Source organism: Pseudophryne corroboree, chromosome 2, assembly GCF_028390025.1.
Source record: "Pseudophryne corroboree isolate aPseCor3 chromosome 2, aPseCor3.hap2, whole genome shotgun sequence".
Lineage (NCBI taxonomy): Eukaryota > Metazoa > Chordata > Amphibia > Anura > Myobatrachidae > Pseudophryne > Pseudophryne corroboree.
The window spans coordinates 152179058-152194146 of NC_086445.1; the positions used below are offsets into that span (position 1 = coordinate 152179058).

General features: G+C 40.6%; 1 protein-coding gene across 1 annotated transcript in view; it reads right to left on the bottom strand.

Moving 5' to 3' along the window:
- Positions 1-2802: 2802 nt before the first annotated feature.
- SMAD9 (SMAD family member 9) overlaps positions 2803-15089 on the bottom strand; it is a 51488-nt gene continuing 39201 nt past the window's right edge. The window contains exons 2-7 of the mRNA XM_063951844.1: positions 12953-13506; positions 12176-12433; positions 11985-12089; positions 9816-10037; positions 7090-7346; positions 2803-3532 (exon numbers count right to left, since the gene is read on the bottom strand). Coding sequence (XP_063807914.1) covers positions 3389-3532; positions 7090-7346; positions 9816-10037; positions 11985-12089; positions 12176-12433; positions 12953-13364 — 1398 coding nt within the window. The 5' untranslated portion in view covers positions 13365-13506 and the 3' untranslated portion in view covers positions 2803-3388. The remainder of the gene's footprint in view (positions 3533-7089; positions 7347-9815; positions 10038-11984; positions 12090-12175; positions 12434-12952; positions 13507-15089) is intronic.

Consider the following 15089-nt stretch of genomic DNA (forward strand, 5'->3'; position numbering starts at 1 on the left):
TGAAGGGCCAGGACCAGCATCTCTGCAGCTTGCTGTGAGAAAAGATGGCGCTGATAAGAGCTGGAAGGACGAAGCCCCGCCCCTAAATGGCGCGCTTGTGTCCCGCTTATTTTTATACTGGCGGGAGTCTGTATACAGTGCCTGCGCACTGTATACCTCTGTGCCAGATCTTAAAAGGTTTTATTGCTGCCCAGGGCGCCCCACTGCACACGTGTAGTGCCGTTTGTAAGCGGGAGCAATGGCGCGCTGCGCGGTACCTCTGAGACTGATGTCTTCTGCCGCCTTCACTGAAGTCTTCTTTGCTTCGGTTACTCACCCGGCTTCTCTCTTCTGGCTCTGTGAGGGGGACGGCGGCGCGGCTTCGGGAACGAGCAGCTAGGCTATACCAAGTGATCAGACCCTCTGGAGCTAATGGTAGCCTAAGAAGCAGAGCCTTTAACTCACAGAAGTAGGTCTGCTTCTCTCCCCTCAGTCCCACGAAGCAGGGAGCCTGTTGCCAGCAGTGCTCCCTGAAAACAATAAACCTAACAGAAAGTCTTTTCTAGAGAAACTCTGTAGAGCTCCCCTAGTGTGTGTCCAGTTTCTCTGGGCACAGAACCTAACTGAGGTCTGGAGGAGGGGCATAGAGGGAGGAGCCAGTTCACACCCATTTAAAGTCTTAAAGTGCCCATGTCTCCTGCGGAGCCCGTCTATACCCCATGGTCCTTACGGAGTCCCCAGCATCCTCTAGGACGTAAGAGAAAGTCGGATTGAGATGAGTGAGCTGAGAGCAGGAGACGGAGGAGCAGCGGGGAGAGCAGGGACCCAGCGGCAGCGTCCACCTGGCTCCAGCAAGCGACGTCCTGCTTGCTGGAGCCGGGTGGACGCTGCCGTGAGCCTCCGTTGCTGCAGCCGCTGCTCCCCCCGTCTCCTCCCCCGTCCGCTCCGTCTTCTCCGCTGCTCTCCCTTTCCCCCGGCGCCACAGACATCACCTCCTCCTGGCGGCCGGCGCCGCTGACAGCTTCCCCCGCTGCTGACATCAGCAGCAGTAGGACAGGACTCCGGGAGCGGACAAATCAGACAGTCGGATTTGGCCGCTCTTTTGAATAGGGGTTGTCGGGTCCATTCCGACAACTGCATGTCGGAATGGACCCGATTCGTATTGAATATACCCCACTGTATTACACTGTTTACTATATTATACTGTGTTACTGTATCATGTACTGCCTCATTGTTTGCCCTCTGTATGGAGCTGTAGACCACATGTGGCACCTTATAAATACAGTTTAATAATACTAATTGCGTCTATTTATGTGCTTCGCCATTTTTCACAAAACAATGACTGAGTGTATGTGTTAAATAAGACTTTTGCATGTGCCAATATTTCTCTTGCACCATTTAGTTACAGCTTCTCATTGTAAAAAGGAAAATGGGGAGAATACATGAAAAAAAAACACGAAAAAAACCCACACATCAACAATAGCCACCAAAAATTAATGTTCTACATCCACTTGAGTGGCAAATTCATTATTTTATGAACAGTAGTCAACCATTTGTTACATTAAAAAGGTGGAACTCTATCATAATCTTATCAGCTAATACCCAAATTGCTAATAACTGATTATTGTTGTGTTATTAAGAAACATAAGCTGTAAGATAAATTTCCTACATTACTAAGGGGGTGATATATCAAGCAGTGAAAAGAGTGGACAATTGGACAAACAACCAATCAGCTGCTACCTATTGTTTTAGAGAATGTATTTGATTAATGCTACCTGAAATTGGATTGGTTGCCATGGACAACTTCTCCACTGACCCACTTCTCCACTCTTTTCACTGCTTAATGCATCAACCTCAAAGTTACTGGATCTTCATGTGCGACCACTGTAGTGATATCAATGCTGTAAGACTATTGATCAGGGGAACGGTGGGCATTCAGACATCTTCTGTGACAATGCTTGGCGCAGTTACTACTTGTCGCCACAACAGCCGCATTTGTGTAGACATGCGGTATGTAACCTGTGGCTTGCCAACTGCTGTTCATCTAACTGATAAAAGGGGGTCATTCAGACCTGATCGTAGATGTGAATAAATTCTTAGACATGTGGGGGGATGCCCAGCACAGGGCAAGTCTGCTCCACATGCCGGATCCAGACCCCCACCGCAGACATGCGAAAGCATCGCACGGCAGCGGTGCTTTTGCATGTTTCGAGTAGCCCTCTTTCTACGCAGCCTGGCTGAGAAGGCAGGCAGCTACCCGCCATGTTTTGGGTCGCAGTGGCTGCGTGTGACATCACGCAGCCAATGCGGCCTGCCCTGTAAACAGTCCGGACACACCTGCGTTGTCTGGATCGGCCCGCCCCACAAAGCCTATGTGTGCACACACCTCACCGGGTTTCAGCCTACGAATGCTGCCACAGCAGCGTCCAGGTCTGAATTAGGTCCATAATTCAGTATACAGTCAAAGGATGCCTAAGTCTAATCTAGTACATTAACACATTATTTGAATCTGACAGAAACATCCGGAAAAATTAGTCAAGCCCATAGCCTTTGCATTCAGCATAGAGATCTTTACTTTGTTGGTAAGATTCCAACTGAGCTGCCTTGTGTCACGGATAATGCAAAATTAATGAAATGCTCTTTAGTTAATTTCCATGCCCTCTTGCAACTTTTAATAAATGCACAACTGTATCTTCCTGGCTTCCTATTGTGCGCTTGAGGCATGCATTGATATAATCAGACACAGAATTGGTAATTACAGCATAAGAAATATTATGTTATCAATACATGACTTCATAAAAACACAAAACGAAGACAAAAACATAAAGCAATATATTTAATACATTTCAAGAAGACATATTTAAATCTTTAAATCATCCTTAGACGTAAAACACCTTTAAGAAACGAAATGATTGTTCATATTGCTATGGTAAATTCAGCAGTTTTGATAAACATTTTTTAAAATGTTTTTCTCTCATAATTCAATATACAAAAAAAAAATAGAAAAATAATTCTTAAAACTAAGTGACTTCAGCAAAACAGAATATTTATATAAAAAAATAAGCAATAAAATTAATAAAATCCTTACATCGTGTACCGTGGTTACGTGCATCAAATCTGTTTGTTTTTTTTTATAAGAGAACAAGAACTATTTAGAAATCAAGTGAAACCGTGTTCTGCTTTCCTAGGAACTGCTGCACACAATATCTGTGAAGAAACACAGCTGCAGAATATATCAAAAACACAACATGAATTTGTCAGTTTGTTTTTCTACAATTACACCACATTACAAAAAGAAAAAAAAAAGCCACATTACATATACTGAAATATAGGTATTTACATTACAAAAAAAGGGGGAAAATGATATATTTCTAAGCCACTGCCTGCAATAGCGCTCCAGAGAGTGGTATCATGACACGGAAGAGATGGGATTGTGGGGTGAGCCCATTTGAGTCAGGACCTTGTCTAGCCATTGCAGGGGGCCGTGAAGATGGATCTCAATCCAGCAAGGAGTGCTTGTTACGTCCTGACGATGATACTCTGCTCCCCAGCCCTATGAAACAAAGTGGCATGAAGTTAGAGGATGACGACATCTTAGGCTAAAGAGTAGATTTATAAATATGCAGCGGTAGCAAGGATTTTTATATTGCTGCAGAAAATGGTGTATTACCACAAATTACTAATAAAACTTTGCTTGGGGAGCAGACTAAAACTCCGCTCAGTGGCAATAGCGGCTAACAGCGGAAAGAGGAGTCTTACCATTTCGTCGCCTAGACCTACATGCATGACCCACTCTGCCGATTGAGATTCCAGTCCCACTTTACTTAAAAAATGATTATATATATATATATATATATATATATATATATATTTTAAATAATCTAATTTTATTGTAGAAAAAAATGCTTTATTTAAATAAATCAATGAAGCATTTTTCTGTGGGTCATTCCTGCTATCTCCATCCTGATAAGTCAATGACGATAAAAAGACTGCAGAATTGTTCCTTCATAGGTTTTCACTTTGCAATAGGAAGCTTTTGCGGATGGAAACTGTTTGAAAGGTAGGGAGGAGGAGGAGAAGGGGTTATACCCATTTCATAAACTGGCACCTACATCTACAAAGAGATGCTTGTCTTTGGGTGGTCAATTCCTTTTCCCGAGAACATTTACATTCTTACAGTTTGAAGTGATGCACCAGAATCATCAGGATTAGTATTAGTATGAACAACTTTGCTGCAGCTAAAGTAAAACAAGAGTAATAATTATAGGTTAAAAAGACACCAGGTCACGTATAAAGTTTCCCTCTTTTATGCTTAAACAAAAATATTAAAAAAGGAAACCCTGTACATATTATTTACCAGGAGCATTGTGGACCCAGGTTAAAAAGTCTACTAGTTAAAAAAAACACTGGTGTGTATGAGATGCCGCATAAGGAGTTATCTATTTGATTGGGTGATGAAATAAAAGTAACATGTTGCATTACCTAGTATGATTGTCCAAATTAATTTACCAAATGTGGTTTGTATCCTGTCAGTATATAGATATTCCTGCTTTTCTGCCAGATATTTACTACACATGGCCCTCCAAGTATGATACCAGAGAGTTTATACAGCAAATGCTTACAGATATAATAGGTTAAATTTGCAATCATGAATCATGCAAGAATCCCAACCACCAAAATAAAACGAGTCTAACATTCCTTATCACACTTTACTCTGTATGACATTGCTAAATGACTTTGTACCTCTCCACCGGAGAGATAAGCAGAATATAAAGCATTTATTTATGAAATGAGAATAGATGACTAGCTTGATATATAAATCTATATATACGCAGCACCAGTTTTATGTATATACTGTAAGTTTGTATACATGCTTTAAAAAGTGAAAATGTCACAGATTTTAGGTAATGGGTGAATACATTTACATTTGTGATATGTATCACTCCACGAAAAATGAACCAATTCCTATTAATTTAAGAAAGCAGTGACTCCATCCCTGTATACTCTGGCATTGAGCAATGCAGCCTATTACACCAAACAAAGGGGCAATATACATGTATAAAACAAGCACTCCGAAATATCAATACATTTATATGTATGCATAGATGTATAGATATATAGATATATATATATATATATACACACCACGTAGACAAAAGTGATTGGACACTGACAGCAAATAGATCAATGAGATTTATTGATGTCAGTACTTTGTAGGTCTGCTACGTGCTTTTATTACTGCAGACACTCTTATTGGTAAACTGTCCACAAGTTCCTGGACAATAGCAGGTGGTATGTTTTGCCATTCCACCTTAACTACAGTGACCAACTGCGACACTGAAGAAGGTTGAGTCAGTCTAAAACGTCGCTCCAGTTTGTCCTAGAGGTTCTTAATGGGGTTAAGATCTGGACTCTGAGCTGGCCAGTCCATCCTTGTTACTGAAATTTCTGTATATCAGTCCAGCATCGCCTTGGAAACATGACATTGTGCAGCCTACGATGATGTCCTTTTCAAATTCGGACAGCTCCTGTTGGCAAGCCAATTAATTAACAAATTATCTAACCAGTGCCCATCTGCCCATTTTATACCTTTACAAACATGTGTCTGCAGCAGAAGCACACCATTTTTCTTGCACGGGGGGCCCAATCACTTTTGTCTACATAGTGTGTATGTATCTATATACATTATATATATATATATATATATATATATATATATATATATATATATATATATATATAGGCAAAAATAATACATATATAGTAAGAAACCTAAATATGCGTTGCAGTTAGTTAGATAGCAGTGAATTGTAATGGTTATAAGAAATTACATATTACAGTAGGAATAAGAGAATAAATAATGAATATGACAGTCAATAGCCATGGTTCCAGCTCCATTGTATCCAACTGTTTTAAATAAATTTACTGAAATGATTCAGCCCTAACTAAAGAAATTCTTAAATATACACAAATCCAGGACTGGCGGAAATGCATCAAAGACTGAAATGGTGTGGGCTTAATATTTTTTTGTAGGATAAAAGCTTATTTTAGATAGATGGTACCAAGATGCAATGCATTTGTGACTGTTTATTTCAACATCAACATATCGTGTGGGGGCATTTCTAAAAATTGATAACAAGGAGAAAGATACATGGCTGCAGTAACCAACCAGATCTTTGATTTCATTTTGTAAACCAAGCTGGAGAAGAGATACAACCCTTTTTTGTGTTACCCTTTTGCTATGAAAATAAACAGCATATGGTACATAGATAGCCTAGGGTGATACTGACTCTTTTGTATTTAATAAAAAAAGACAAATGGGAGCTGGATGGGAACAAGTACAGCAAGTCCTAACACTCCTTGTTCATAGTAAGTTAAACAGCCAACATGATAAACAAATGAAGAAGTGAACCTCTTGGAAGCTAGAAGTGACTCTCAACGTTCTTTTTCTTAAAATACTTTATTAGTAATTTGTGCAAGTTGCTTTATAATGTATTAAATTGAGGTGGTGTGTTTGACTTAAGGCGGGTACACACTACCCGATGGCAGAACGGCAGCGATGGCCGACTATATCGTTGAACGATATACAGTAGCATTCCAACCATATAGTGCGTACACACAGAGCGTTATCGTATAACGATAACGTTCAGAGACGTCATCGTCGCCATTCCCGAACATGCAGCTCAGCCTGACACTGACGGGTTGAGCTGCATGTCAGCTCAATATTGATGAAAGCTGATCAACGTGCAGGAGCGCGCATCGTTCATTGATCATCAATCTGACCCCCATACACACTGGCCGATTGCAAGCTAAGAAGAAGCGATAACGATATAAATGTAATTATTGTAATTATAAATGTAATTATTGTTTATTTTTTATGCAGAAATCGCCTAGTGTGCAGGCTTCTTTACACTGTATAATGCTTTGGATTTAAGGGTAGCTATGTGTTCTAAAACATGGGGGGGGGGCTGGTGCTTATGAACTTGGGAAGAGGAGAATGCTGTGTTTTGATGGAAATTAAATATTCTGTCACTGATTATGCATTGGACATTACGCAGAAATAAAAGGGCCCGATGTGTGTAATAAGTGCAACGAAGTACTAGTACTTACTTTTACAAAACTCATGCGTATAGTGCACATTTTGGTCAGCTCGTACACCACCTCGAAACCTTGGTTAACCGACTGTGACAGAAGCTGGGCAAACAGCTGGTTATTGAAGATTTTCAGGCTGCAGCCGCTCGGGATCTTGCAGACCGTTGCCGGGTGGAAGCCATGCTGGTAGTTGCAGTTGCGACTTTGTACAAAAATGCTGCTGTCACTCACACACTCAGCATAAACCTCTCCACCAACATAATACAGATGGACCCCTAGATGTGACAAGAGAATATTTATTTCAAAGTGCCAGTTTCATCACATTTGGCGAAACATGTCAAATATGGATTGCAAAATATAAACAATTTAATTTTCCTAAATGAGTGAGACTGATGCTAAGTCATTTTCCATATACAGTGGGGCAAAAAAGAATTTGGACAGCCACCGATTGTGCAAGTTGACCCACTTAAAAAGATGAGAGAGGTCTGTAATTTCCATCATAGGTGCACTTCAACTGTGAGAGACAGAATCTGAAAAAAAACCCAGGAAATCACATTGTATGATTTTTAAACAATTTACTTGTATATTCTTGTGGAAAATAAATATTTGGACACCTACCAAGCAGCAAGATTTCTGGCTCTCATAGACCTGTTACTTCTTCTTTAAGAAGCTCTTCTATCCTCCACTCGTTACCTGTATTAATGGCATCTGTTTGAACTGGTTATCTGTATAAAAGACACCTGTCCACACCCTCAAACAGTCAGACTGCTACCTCTCCACCATGGCCAAGACCAGAGAGCTGTCTAAGGACACCGGGGACAAAATTGTAGAGCTGCACAAGGCTGGAATGAGCTATTCGACAATAGGCAAGCAGCTTGGGGAGAAGAGATCAACTGTTGGCGCAATTATTAACAAATGGAAGAAATACAAGATCACTGCAATCTCCCTTGACCTGGGGCTCCATGCAAGATCTCACCTCGTGGGGTATCAATGATCTTGAGAACGGTGAGAAATCAGCCCATAACTACACGGGGGGACCTGGTCAATGACCTCAAGAGAGCTGGGACCACAGTCACAAAGATTACCATTAGTAACACACTACGTCGTCATGGATTGAAATCCTGCAGCGCCCGAAAGGTCCCCCTGCTTAAGCCAGCACATGTCCAGGCCCATCTAAAGTTTGCCAGTGACCATCTGGATGATCCAGAGGAGGACAGGGAGAATGTAATGTGGTCAGATGAGAGCAAAATCAAACTTTTTGGTATAAACTCCACTCGCCGTGTTTGGAGGGAGAAGAATGATGAATGGCATCCCAAGAACACCATACCCACTGTAAAGCATGGGGGTGGTAACGTCATGCTTTGGGGCTGCTTTTATGCAAAGGGGACAGGACGACTGATCCGTATTAAGGAGAGGATGAATGGGGCCATGTATCGTGAGATTTTGGGCAAAAATCTCAGTAAGAGCATTGAAGATGGAACGTGACTGGGTCATGACAATGACTCCAAACACACTGCCCGGGCAACTAAGGAGTGGCTCTGTAAGAAGCATTTCAAGGTCCTGGAGTGGCCTAGCCAGTCTCCAGACCTCAAACCAATAGAAAATCTGTGGAGGGAGTTGAAAGTCCGTGTTTCCCAGCGACAGCCCCAAAACATGACAGATCTAGAGAAGATCTGCATGGAAGAGTGGGCCAAAATACCTGCTAGTGTGTGCAAACCTGGTCAAGAACTACAAGAAACGTTTGACCTCTGTAATTGCCAACCAAGGTTATATTACAAAGTATTGAGTTAAACTTTTTGATTGTCCAAATATTTTTTTTCCACAAGAATATACAAATAAATTGTTTAAAAATCATACAATGTGATTTCCTATTTTTTTTTCAGATTGTCTCTCACAGTTGAAGTGTACCTATGATGGAAGTTACATACCTCTCTCATCTTTTTAAGTGGCTCAACTTGCACAATCGGTGGCTGTCCAAAACTTTTTTGCCCCACTGTACATTGGTGAACTTTTGGTGTGGTTTTAAAAAAAACAGCGATCCCGTACCTCCGGTGATCTTGGACTCCAGTACATACCGCTGATGATTTTGCCTAGTCTACTTTTATCTAAAGTGGTTGAAATGCATTGAAACCTTGAAGGTTTCACAGAAGTGTGCAGAACTGTAAGAAATGCAGCTGTACATTACAGCATTAACATTTCAGTACTTCTGTCAGATGAACGATATAGACCTCTATGCTTTCTTACTAATACATGTGTCCTCATACATCTAGCTTCAATACGCCATGTAACAAGAGATGCCTGGTGCAACTCGGCTAGCGGCGGGCATCTTTATTTGCCGACACTTGTATATTGTCTGTATACGGAGAAGAACAGAACTTGTATTGGAAAAAAACTGCGGCTGCTACATTGTAGCACTTTGTATACAGATTCAGAGACTCAGTCGCACACAGATATAGGAGTGTCATGTATCAAATTGATCAACACAGTCTCCCTGTGAGTCCTTATTGCATTGTATTGTGACTAAGCCTTTTTTGTTCCGGCAAAAATGCCACCCGATGCTAGATTCTCACGGGACCTGGCGTGCCAAGAGGGGCTGTTTGGCGTGACTGAGCAATGATGGATGAGGACACAACTGCATAGTTGTTTTGGAAAAGCACGACAATCATTGATGGGTACATCTACAATGTCTAATTACATATGTCCAAAACTGTTTTCAAGCTGCTTGTGAAGCTAATTCCTCTTACCTTTCCCAATGTGCCGGCGGGTGTTTTCAATAGTGGAGTTTCGGTTGACGTTAGAGAGAAGTCCTAAGCAGAACCTATTCTTGTTGTTGGAGGGATCTGTGAAGCCATCAATGAGTACACTGCGAGAAGATGCCTGGAACGTCTCGCCCACCCGATTGTTGAGTTCATAGTAAGCAACGGAGCACCAGTGTAGCGGTTCCTCGTAGCAAACAGGACGGAAGTCTGTAAGAAAGTTAAATCAAAAAGAATTCTAAGAACCGTTCACCTGCTGCAGCACGTAGTGCATCAGTCATTGCAAAATGAAGTTATAACACGAGTGGTGTGAATAGTCTATAAATAGCTGTGAATTATAGCCTTATAATTGTTAGCCTCTGATGTCACTTGTCACTAAATATAATAATATATTTTACTATGGTGGTTGTGGTAAGACATATTTAAACCATGGATTACAGATATACAAAAGGAGATATGTCACACGTGGCGGTATATGTACTAATGAGATGCTGCCTCCTAAAACTGAAGTTATGTGCAATTCCTTCAACACTTTTGCATTTAGGCTGCTACATACCTAGATACAGGCAACTTCCGTTTTTCATAAAAAAAACTCATATAGATAATTAAACAAAACCTATGTGTACCAAAACTTACTGCCAGTCATTGGTAAATAAAACACGAACGGATTTTACTTCTCTTCATCTTCGAACTAGTTATCCTGTATTATAATGAATAACGTGCTCTCTGCCTTGAGATATAAGGATAGGATATTAGAGGTCGCAGATGAGTTCTATGACCATAAAAAAGTAAAGATGTGCGGGTTCAGAATTACCTGGATTTACTCTGATCTCAAAACAGCATACTATTGGCTATCCGGCTGTCACGTGTTTTAGATAGCCAATAAGAAAAATCAGGATAAATCCAAACATAGTAATTTGGCGTTAAGAACCAAGTAAATCCGAACCTGCACATCTGTAATAGAAAAGCACAAAGCCAGGTTATGTTAGCATCATAATAATAAGAATGTAAATGGTAGGTAATCATGTATTCAGGGCATAAATCACTATGGATCGCTATTGAGGCTGAGATAGCACTTTTCACAAATCTGCTCTTGCATGTGAAGAGCCGCCCAGAAAGGATAAAAGGCGTTTACTGATGCTTTCACAAATCTGCGCATGCGTTAGCAGAATTGCTGTGCATACGCAAAAAATGAGCTCCATTGACAGTTGCGGCTGACCCCAGCATACTTAAATCAATGAGAATTCTGTCACACCGGCGCCTTGTTTTTGAACACAGCATTCGCAGATGACATCAGATACACGCCCCGAAAACGGTCATGACATGCCTGCATTTTCCCAACCACTCTCCACAAGCGCCATGTTACCACCCACAAACGGTCACTTCCTGTCAATCAAAATGCATTCTCTATACAATTAAGCTGCACACACAAGCCAATCGCATTTTGCCCTTTGCGCATGCGCAAGGCGTTTGCAGCGCATACGCAGTCTGCCGCTAATTGCTCACGGCATGCAATCTCACATTTGCAAACGGTAGTGAATCAGGCCCTCAGTCACTTATTGCTTGTTCCAGCTGTCGCACTACAGCCAGTGACACGTCTGTGAGACACGGTGAGCGAATCAAGGTGCAGAGCTGAGCGCAGTACCAGCAGGTGCCAGTAATAATCAGTTTTCAATGCCAGGTTGGCACCAGTATACTGGTTGGGTGGAATTTTTATAAGGATGTCCACATATCATGCCAGAACAATTCTGCCAATTAGCCTGACATTATTTATTGCAAATACTTGCTGTAATCCATTAATGAAACAGTAAAGGCCAACTCATACTAACCAACTCATTTTTGTTACAGTGTTTTTCTTCAGCAATACATTTATAACAGACTTTTATAATAGGTACAAAGTCAAATAATTAAAAGTACATAAAAAGCATGTTAAACTCATGTTACACATATGAGAAACTTATCGTTCTACCAATATTTAGAGGTGTCTATTCATCGAGTGTGGAGAAGTTGCCATGGTAACCAATCAGTTGCTAGGTAAAATTTTATGGAATGCACTTTATAAATGTTACCTCAACACTGATTGGTTGCCATGGGCAACTGCTCTACTCTTTTCACTGCTTCATGTATAGACCCTCTAGTCTCCAAACATGTACCCACCTCTATTTGTTGCTGAAAAAACAAGTTGGCAATCACTGGAGTCCCCTGAGTGTCTGTTCTGGTTTCCATGAATCTCTGGAGGGTTGTATGGTGGTGGAGGTGTATCTGAGGACACAAAGGCACAGGTTTTTGTGAAGGGAGAATATAGTAAATCAGACAACACAGCCTTTGCCGTTATCTGTATAGTTCACCTGTGATCTGGTAGGGGCTTCCAGGTTCTGAGGAACTTCTGGGAGAATCAGGAAAGCCAATAGTGTTTGGTGAGTGACGAAAGATGTTGTTGGGTGAGGAAGAGAACGGAGTGCATGACGATTGCTGGAAAGACTCAGGGAAGGTTGCATTGTGTGGCATGAGTGGCTCATTGTTGAGGGACGTATTTCGGAACTTGGCAAGCAGGCTGAGTTGCGGGTTAAACTCACTATGTCTTGGAACTAGAACTGGTGGTAAAACTTAAAGAAAACACATACAGAGAATACAAACAATGAATATAACATTTCTATATATAGACAAGTTATTACTAATCAAAAGATGTCATAATATTCACAAATAATTATTTTTCCAATTTAATGTTTTTATGAAAAATCAGCAAAACAAAAATCACAGCAGTTGATCAGGATACTGAATTATAGCTTAGCTTTGTGGACAACTCTGTCCCTAGCAACTGCAGCCCCAAGGAGATGGTTATATTGTGCCAACTTCCTTACGGATGGCAGTTCCCACAGATATCTCCTGTATGAGAGCTTGAACTGCCAATCATAATGATGTAAAGAATGGGAATATCAAACAGTGAAGCAATTCCTGGGTTTTCTGCACCTCACAACAAAAATTCTCCAGATGTGAAGGAAAAGGTTGGATGAGGCTTGATTTATGTCTAAATCTACAGAGAAAGGAGCACTTCGTGCAAAACGTGTCTAATATTCATAGCTCAATAATGGATTAGAATTAGTGCAACAAAAAATAAGTATTACCTGGAGTTTCCACTCGGCGGTAATGGTAAGGGTTTATGCATACGTCCTTCTGTTTTGATCCAAATGGGAACTCACAGCATTCAAGTGGTTTTAGCTCATGGTGGGACTGTAGATCGGGCCACCTCCAGACCCTACAATAGATGACATGCGGAAGACCCTTACGATGTGACACTTGCAGCCGCCCATCCAGAGAACGTGGGATCGTGACACATTTACTGGTCTGTCCTGGTGTACTCAGTGCCCGCTCAAGATCTTCCATTGCGCCCTTTTTCTTCTTTAACTTCTTCACCAGGGAATCCACTGCCTTTTCTGCCCATTTTTCCTCTTCATCTCCTTGTTTCCAGCCAAGCAGCCGTTTAACAGCAGGGCTAGTGAAGGAGAACAGAGAACTGATGGGGGTGCTGGAGTGCATAAGAGTAGGTAAAGTCACTCTGCACTCTAATGAAGTAAATATATAAACACGTCTTCTACTTTTTTAAATTCCAAATTTCTAATCTGGTCATGGAGTGCGTTGTTCTCAACAAGTGGAAAGACTGTGGAAATACTTGGCTGTCCTGGTGATGAAACAAAAGTCACAATTAGAGCGGTTTTATATATATATATTATATACATATCTCTATTGACTAATAAATTAAAAGAAACTAACATGAATAATATAGAAAGTATTGTGTCCTCTTACATGGTTGCTGAGAAAAAAAACCCATAAAAGCACTACTGATTAAAGGCAACAAATTATTAAACTCTAAGGGGTATTTTTACTTAGGTGCAGGTTTTTAAAAGTGGGAGATGTTGCTCATGGCAACCAATAATTTATCTAGCACCTTCTAGAGGATAATAGCTAGATAATAGCTAGTATCTGATTGGTTTCTCTAAGCAACATCCAATATATTTGAAATACATAGGACAGACTTGTCTGCTCACTGGATAATCTGAATGAAAGTGTCTGATGACAGCACACCACCCAGTCTGATGATCAAATCCGAACCAGGACGATCATTTTAGGGCATACAAATTGCCCACAGAAATTGCCACATATATTTTAACCATAATGTGATTCATGAAAGTGACATGTTGCCTGGATAAACTAAAGGTTAAATAAGGATAATTAAAAAATGCACCCTCTGTTAAGTATGCCACTTTGTAACATTATACAGTATACCTGCAAGCCATTATTTACAAGCAACATATATACTGACACATCAAGATGGCAATATCTGTATTGTGAATATAAATGTGTCTCTCTTCTGATGAGAAGATATCTTGTATGTTAATTATTCGCACCCATTCACAAATGCAGGACTTTCTTCGCGCTGCACCCACTCTGTGGAATGCCCTCCCACGCACAATAAGACTCTTCTTAAGTGTTATAGCCCATGAAAAACAATATCGATTTCAGATTGATTTTAGATTGTTAAAAATCAATGAAAATCGACCTTTAATAAATATACCCCATGTCTTTTTTTTTGGCCACAGGGGTCAAACAAAGTACAAACAGATTCAGCTCATGAACATATTTCGGCGCTTTGTCAATCTGTTTTTTTTTTAAAGTAATCGTAATATAATGAGATCTTATATGCAGGTTTTTTTTTTTAACATTCACAAATATACATGTGTGTTTTCTATGTTGGCATGTTTAACACACGACATGTATACTTGCTAGCTTGTGAAATTGGACTTAATCCCCTGCTGCAATGACTTAATCCCCTGTATTGTTCTCTCTTATTGTATTGCAGCTGTGAACAATAGATAAAAGGCTTATGCTAATAAACCATGGTGTGCCTAGGTGCAGCATAGATGCCAAGATGATCGTGGCTCCATCTGTAATATATATATATATATATATATATATATATATATAAACACGTAGAATTGAGCGGCACTCTCAGGACTATAATAAAGAACGGGTCCTCAGCCCATCAATAGTTTGCAAACTATTGATGGGCTGAGGACCCGTTCTTTATTATAGTCCTGAGAGTGCCGCTCAATTTCTACGTGTTTATACAGTGGTTTATTCTGCACGAGAAGGCACCAGGCGTTACATTTATTTAAATCTGGAGTGCCGACTGCTTGGACATATCTATATATATATACACACACACAAACAGAAAGTTCAGCACTCACCAAAGCAAACTCACTT